Here is an 8,598-nt window from a genome sequence, read left to right on the forward strand (position 1 = left end):
TTTTCATCTCTCCGGGTCCAATAAAATTAAGTACCACTAAAACAGTAATGTGAAAGCGTGTGGCCTAGTGGTTAAGGTTTTTTGCACTCATAATCGTGAGGTCGTGGTTTCAATTTCCAGACTGGGCGATGCGGTGCATTGTATTCTTGAGCCCAGACACTTTATTTCCCGTTGCTCCAGTCCACTCAACTGTAAATGAGCACCAGCAATAACTGGTAAGTTAACCTTGCGACAGGATCATGGTGTTGTAGTCTCAGTCACTGGTTAGCTATGGAAACCGGTTTCTGATCCGGCCTTATGAAGCCTAGGGCCCAAGAAAGATCTAATCGTTCCTAAGTTCCAAGTACTGATATCGATGGCATCCACTAATCCCTCTCCTCAAAATTGCTGGCCTTGTGCCTAAATTAGAAGCAATATTTTTGGTAACTAATGTGGAGTGCTGAACACAAAACAAGTAACCAATAGTACTAGTTTTCCCACGATATTATTTATACATACGAGCGACTCTCGTAGAAATATCACGATTTATAAGTTTTCTTATTACTATTTTGATTCATCAATTATACATCTTCGTAGTGTTGTTCCATCATGCTAAAGATTTCGATTACGTGTTCGAGTTCGATCTCTAGTTAAGGTTCTTAAAATTGTAACATTCAAACACATATCGTGACCAGAAGTATAATATTGCGGACCCATTGACGCTTTTTCTGATTTCAGTCATTGCACTACAGCTATGCTGGTGCAACGCTTTCAAGGATTTAGTTGATCACTTCGACCCCAGAACTTATTTCAGTCTGGTTATTTATTGTATTTCTTCTGTAGTTTCAGCTCAGAGCTGCGGCCTGCTGATGCACCGCCGTTAAGTGTGTGACGCTTACAGCACCTAGGTTTCCCAAGCAGTCACCCATCTAAGTACTCACTAGGCTCGACGTTGCTTAACTTTGGAGATCGGACGAGAACCGGTGCTTTCAATGTGATATAGCCGTATTGATAAATATTTTACAAAGACTTAAGAGAAGTTCATTCAATTTTCAGCAGAATAGGCTTCGCTAAAGTCACCAAGGACCTGGTGGTGATATTCAAACGCGCAACGGATTAAGTGTAAGACTTGAGCAGAAAAATATTTTTGAAAGATCTTAATGAAAATAAAGCGATAAAAGCTGAAAAATGCTAGTTTACCTTAAAATCTACTTAATTGTAAATACTTACGTTGCGATGTTTGTAACCATTTGAGATTTTGGCAAAGTTCAAGACAGTTACTGGAGCTGTTTTTCCATACAGACCGAACACAAATCGATCATGAAGATCTTCTGCGGGACCATCATAATCTTTAATAACGATATCGAACCAGGCTTGATGCGTCACTGTATGGTTGCACTCGACCTCTGCTTGGACATTGCAGAGGCAAAGGAAGCCCACAACTACAAAAAAAATATACTTTTCTGGGGTCGTCATTTTTGGTGCGGCTGTAAAAAAGAACAAAGAAAATGGTAAAGGAACCGGTTTGTATTTGTTTCAAAAGTTATGAATTGATTTTAAAATATTTTATGTCATATGGGACATGATTAGTTAGGTTTTTAAGAGAGGGCACATAAAATATGGAGCTATGACATCCAGTCATCTCTCCAAATATTGCTTTAGCACTGTAAAAGAAACAAAATGGTCCGAAATTGAAATCGTAACTGGGTGGATTGAATCTTGAAGTTTTAATTATTTTTAGAGGTTGAGAAACAGAACCTGTGCTATCCCTGCCCTTTTCTTGGAGATATTAACAATCTATATGAAGTATAGATTGTTCCATTAATAGTCGAAACCGAAATCGAAACCTATATTATCACGGTAATCACTACATGATATTTGGTACCGATATAATATTGATTTAAAATCAATTTTTATAGTAGTCGAACAATATTGATTTAAAATCAATTTTTATAGTAATCGAACAGTATTGATTAAATCGATAACAACATATGACTGTAACTTATCTTATTGGCTCTAAAGGAATAAAAAAAAGTTAGCTCTGACGAGATTTGAACTCACAATTAACTACTATAATAAAAAATCTAAATTAGGGTTTTGCTGTCTCAGTGATCAGGACCACTTTTTCCTTTTTTCTTTGGGCTCTTAACTTTTGGTGGAGTTGCATGTGCCGCTGTCATGATATAATGCCCGACACACTGCCCTTTCTTGGAAATTATAAGCGTGTCGGAATCCATCCCTCTCCAGTTCAAGTCTGAGCACAGCTGATTTATTACAAAGGGGGGGGGGGGAGAAGAAGAGGAGGGGAGGGTGGGGGATGGGATGAAGGGGAGAAGAAGAACGGGATGAGAAGGAGAGGAAGAGGGGAAGAAGATTATGATGAAGAGGAGGAGGAAGAAGAAAAAGAAGAGGAGGAGGAGGAAGAAGAAAAAGAAGAGGAGGAGGAAGAAGAAAAAGAAGAAGAGGAGGAGGAGGAAGAAGAAGAAGAAGAAGAAGAAGAAGAAGAAGAAGAAGAGAACCGACTCCTTTGTTCATTTGTAGTTTATCGAATTCAAATGTATGAAAGAATCAGTGAGATTTAAACTCAGCGATCGAGAGCTGCTTATTATTCAACGTTCTAACAGTTCTACCAACACGCCGCTTTCCCCCCAGCGCTTTTTATAATAACATCAATAGGGATTTGTTATATTGATTCAAAGACAGCAAATTGGAACTATCCCAGTACACGCCTCTACACTTATTTTATTGGCTCCGGAAGAATAAAAGGCAAATTGAGTTCTGCAGTATTTGATCTTAGAACACAAAAACTTATAACTAAATACTGCAAAACATTTACTTAGGCACATTGCAGTTACCAGTGCTTACCATGTTAATTATAATAAAAATCCCTAACTTAGGTACAAACCAATAATACAGTTTCCATTATTTGACTGGTACTTCTGCCCAATTCAGAGGGACGTAACCAATCGTAATCATAATTTTTTTTTTCTTATTGGGTACATGATCGAATCTTCATAAGGAAGTTGAAATTCGATTTTGGACTTGGTTTTTTGTTTTTAAAAATTTTTTTTTTCTAATACTATAACTAACATAAAATATTTCATTTGGGTGTGGAAATTAGCTCGAGATCAAACAAATTTTTGCTCGCCAAACCCCTCCCCCTACTAAAAATGCTTTTTTCTTTTCACCGGAAAGGTGATTTTGTGCTCTTAGTGATGGGGGAATGGGATGTTGCGAAATTCCTGAAGTGAAATAACTTTCAGTTAGACGTCGAAACCGTCGTGATCACCTCCACCGCTATCACCCCCCCCCCCCCACATACACACACATACATACACACTCACACACACATACACATACACTTACACACACATACACACACACATACACACACACACTCACACACGCACACATGCACACAAATTTATCGGAACACATGTATACTTTAACATTAAATTATGATCCTAGAGGAATTTGTCTGGATCTCCTCCCCTTAAATAGTAGTAGTAGTAGTAGTAGTAGTAGTAGTAATTGTAGTAGTAGTAGTAGTAGTAGTAGTGGTGGTGGTGGTGGTAGTAGTAGTAGTAGTCTATTCTATGAACTATATACTACAGTACACCATTAGTATACCATTATATCATGCTAGAACCACTTGTTAGCTATTACTGGAAGTATTATTCTGTATACGGTATGACTTCTTTGCGGTTAGGTTCTTCACTATTTTATTAAGATTTCTGAAATGAATTAGAGGCCTTAAGTAGATCTAAGTATCTTATACAAAGGTGCCACGTTTACATTCCCTTGATCCAGGTTTTAGCTACATTATATACAGAGACAATGCTACTCAAATGTTTTTTTTGTTATCAGTTAACAGGGTTTTCTATAGACACACTATCTCAAGTTTTCGAATGAGTGACGTAGACCTATTTTTTTATTATAGCTCTTTTAAGAACATGAAGCGTAGTCAGTTTGCTTCAATCGACAATGGAAAATGAATCATGGACAGAATTCTGTGCCAATCACCAGATCAGAGATCGATTTTATATAAGACTGATAATTATGCGAAACACAATAATCTTTTTTTTTTTCTTCTTTTTAATGAAAATGTTTTCCAACAAGTGTAATTGCATCGATGGCTTCACTCAGAAATAGAAATCAGATTGCGAACCCGGCTCATTCTAAGTATAATTGCTTCCTGAATCGCTCTTCGGCAGTATAGTTATACAATTGTTCATGGTTTCTTGCATTGGTGCAAGGTAACAGATTAATAACTCACACGGGTTTCAGCTAGAGGCTGAGGCTATGCTGCGGTACCGCTTTTCAGTGTAACTGGGATTTTTTTTTCCTGTATTGTTTCTGGTGAAGTAGCTAGTTGGATTGAGCTGATCTTCCTTGTGCCTCCTGCAAATGTGTGGGTTCATCAGGTATCTCATAAAAAATTGTCCACACGCGTATATATGTGTACATATGTGTGTGTGTGTGTGTGTGTGTAGGCGCAATGACCCAGTAGTTAGCGCAGCGGACTCGCGGTTGTAGGATCGCGGTTTCGATTCCCAGACTGGGCGTTGTGGGTGTTTATTGAGCGAAAACACCTAAAAGCTCCACGAGGCTCCTGTAGGGGGGTGGGTGGCGATCCCTGCTGTACTCTTTCGCCACAGCTTTCTCTCACTCTTTCTTCTGTTGGCCTGCTCGCTTAGACAGTTGGGTGGCGTCATTTGAAGGCTAAAACAATGCGAAGCGCATTGTGACAAGCGATGTGTAGCAACATCTGATAGCCTAATCGGTCACAGTGATCACGGTGCTATATATATATATATATATATATATATATATATATATATATATATTATATATATATATATATATATATATATATATATATATATATATATATATATATATAAAAATACAAATTGGAACAAGAACGCAAAACACTCAAATAGACGACACAAAAAACGGACGGGTCATTCGAAGCCTCTAATCTTCAGTCAAGAACCGGATCATCCTCGCAATTTCGGCTGATTAATCTTGAGATCGCTCCGATCCGGCCAGTCCCAAGGAAAAACTAAGCTACGAGCATTAGATTTCTTGGAAAAAGGATCGAATGTATACGAAACAAGGACAGAAGAGACAGATAGAATGAATAAGCAAAACACTTTGGAACATAGTCATTCATTGCTAGGCATCAACAACTGATATAATTGCAGTTCAAGTCGATGTTTTAGTGGTAAACCAGCCCAAGCACCCTTTCTATATACCTATTACGTTACGTCATTTGACGCAATTTTTTTGTGGTCTAACATATAAATATACTGCCATTTAGTAAAAACAAAAATTACTTGAAATAAAAAATAAAATTTGAAAAACTGTACTTACAGAGTACGATGATTTCACAAAATAGAAAAAAAGGGCAGGAGTGTCGTTTTTTTTTTTTTTTTTTTTGGTTTAGCTCAATCAAAATTATAACTATGGAGTCTCTGATTGACTATTGAGTTACTTTTGTGAAGCTGAGATTTCTCTATCTAAAAACTGAATAATCTCAGTCAGAGATTAGTTTATATGCATTCGTTCAGCCACGACACAATTGCGATTACAGCCTATCAAGGCTTACACATCTGTCACACCGATTGATTATTTTCAGTGTCCTGCTATTTTATTTTATTTTATTTTATTTCTATTACATTATTATTATTATTATTATTTTAGTGAGGTGTCTCTGATTTCTGAACAAGCCAACTGCTTAGCTATACGTAATCTATCAGTTTTATAATCAGCACAATCTAATTCTGTTGGAAATCCGTTAATGGTAAATCAAACAACTGCAGTCAGTCAGTTTGGTGAGGACGACGGCGTTGACCAAAGTCACAAAATCACACATACGAGGGTGGGCTGACGGGCGCGCAGAACCCCCCTCCCTCCCTCCTTCCACACATACGCACAGGAGGAGCAGAGAGAAATAAATAAATGCGTACGTGTACATATATATATATATATATACATACGTGTATGTATGTATATATACATATACATATATATATATAATAATAATAATAATAATAATAATAAAAGGGTAAAATTAATTAATTAATAATTAATCAGTAACTTCACAAAGTAGAATTCGGCATGAAAAAGCCCATTTAAAGGTAAGCATGAGTAATACTTTATAATTAGGGTTCAGCGGAGATTTGCTTCACCACATACCGAAGTTTAGAAATAGAAGTCAAAAAATCTTAGGTATTCCTTCTACTTTAAAAGGGGCTCCCAGAAAAACCAAAGTACTTGAAAACAATCCACGCAGGCAAAAGGGAAAAATAACGAAAATCAATCGGTATTAGGTTACCCCCTTTTAAAGTAGAAGGAATAGCTAAGATTTTTTGACTGCTATTTCTAAACTTCGGTATGTGGTGAAGCAAATCTCCGCTGAACCCTAATTATAAAGTTTATATATATATATATATATATATATGCATTCATATATATATATATATATGCATTCATATATATATACATGTACACGTACTTAATACACCAAACAACTACACTTACACATATATACGAACACACACACACACACAAACTCACAAACTTACACACACATATATATATATATATATATATTATATATATATATATATTATATATATATATATATATACATACAGACACACACACACTCAAACCTACATACATTTTGATGTGTCTCTATAATGTGTGATCCAACAACTATACATTTGTGTACGTGTATATATCTGTGTGTGCGTGTGTGAATCTGTGTGTGTGTGCGTGTGCACGCAGGCCTACAATCTCTTGAAGTAATGCAGTATACCCACATATACACACAGCTAGATAGATAGATAGATAGATAGATAGATAGATGATAGATAGATAGATAGATTGATAGAGGGAGAGAGAGAGAGAGAGAGAGAGTGAGATGACTACATACATATATATGTCTATCTGAATATGTGTGTATGTATAAATATATGTATATATATACATATATATATATATATATATATATTATATATATATATATATATATATATATATATATATATATATATAATATATATATATATATATATATATATATATATATATATATATAGGGAGAGTTTACGAAAAACAACAAAAGACGAAGACAGGTGGTGTACAAAACAAACTGATGCATTAGTATAACGCTCAGAAATAGAAAAAGTCCTTTACGTTTCGAGCCTACGCTCTTCTACAGAAAGGGACACAGAAAACAAGGAGAGAAATATATATATATATATATAAATAAAATGTATAGTTTATTTAGAGCTTGTTAATGTTAACAATGACTCCCATTGATATACAGATAGGAAGATGTAGTGAACGTTGTGAGCTATATTCAAAGTAATATTTTTATGGAGGCAACACATGCGGAGCTTAAAAGAACATAATTAAAATACACATTCGAAACTTATATAAATATATATATATTCTTTATAAAATCGAAATAAAATCCCAGAATACATAAATATACATAAATAGACAAATGTCGATGTAATACATATTAAGATCACATCTACGGGTCGTTTCAGAGATGTGCCATGGAATATAACATATTTCATATTATTATTTATGGCATTCCTCTCATCAGGATGTTACACAAAGTTCGAAAACACATCTACATACCAGGACTGGTCAACCGTCAGCGGCAATGTGACTATATATATAATATATATATATATATATATATATAGTCACAAGGATTATTATGAAGCTGCATAGCTCTACCTTTAATTCTTTCAATATATATATATACAGCTTTACATAGGCCAATTCATGATCACATATCCATCACTGTACACATTGTATCTCGCTAATTTAGCTCATGAGTATGTATATTTATTCCACCCCCAAAACGAGCTATTACCTCTCCTGTCCCGAGTAATAACTATCACTAATTACCTCCCCTTAGATTTGTCTACTTGTTCATTCATTCTCAAACTTTCATACAAGAGCATGAACTAAAATCTTAAGAAAATACGAAATCACAATAATTTCAGTGTCATGATTAGCGAAAGCGCAACCGGTCGACAATCACAATACACTTTCATTTAAAATATATTAAATCTATGTAAACTGTGTGAACTTTCCTTCTTTTATTATATATATACTAGCAGTAATACCCATCGTTGATCGGCTAATTACTTTTACTGTATCTCGGGAGTCACATTCAAAGTATTATTATATATATATAATTTACTCCTCCTGTATGTGTGTATTTTTATAAGAGAAAATATGTAATAATTGAAGTTGAAAAAAGATTAGTGTCATACAGGAATCACCTGAATGTGTGTACTTTATAAGAGAAAAATGTAATAATTGAAGTAGAAAAAATTTGTAGATCCATTGGATCTACAAATTCAATATTGCTACATATCTCACATCTATTTTCTTTCCCCACCTCACTCTCTATTTTGTATCCTGTCTAAATTAACTATTACTTAACCATCCTCCACACCGTCTCCGATGAAGGGATATAATTAATAAATATCCTGGAAACAGCTGTAAGACCGTCTATCTATAAATGTTCTAATATCTACACAAACTTTGTGTTTTTTATCTCATTACGCAAAAATTCTTATATAC

General features: G+C 34.9%; 1 protein-coding gene and 1 pseudogene across 1 annotated transcript in view; both read right to left on the bottom strand.

Moving 5' to 3' along the window:
- Window positions 1–5,531, bottom strand: part of LOC115212782 (peptidyl-prolyl cis-trans isomerase B) — a 29,267-nt gene extending 23,736 nt beyond the window's left edge. Inside the window, exons 1-2 of the mRNA XM_029781470.2 lie at window positions 5,356–5,531; window positions 1,210–1,466 (exon numbers count right to left, since the gene is read on the bottom strand). Coding sequence (XP_029637330.1) covers window positions 1,210–1,455 — 246 coding nt within the window. The 5' untranslated portion in view covers window positions 1,456–1,466; window positions 5,356–5,531. The remainder of the gene's footprint in view (window positions 1–1,209; window positions 1,467–5,355) is intronic.
- On the bottom strand, window positions 872–990 carry LOC115213619 (annotated as a pseudogene).
- Window positions 5,532–8,598: the final 3,067 nt, after the last annotated feature.

The sequence above is a fragment of the Octopus sinensis genome, linkage group LG6, assembly GCF_006345805.1.
Source record: "Octopus sinensis linkage group LG6, ASM634580v1, whole genome shotgun sequence".
Taxonomy (NCBI): domain Eukaryota; kingdom Metazoa; phylum Mollusca; class Cephalopoda; order Octopoda; family Octopodidae; genus Octopus; species Octopus sinensis.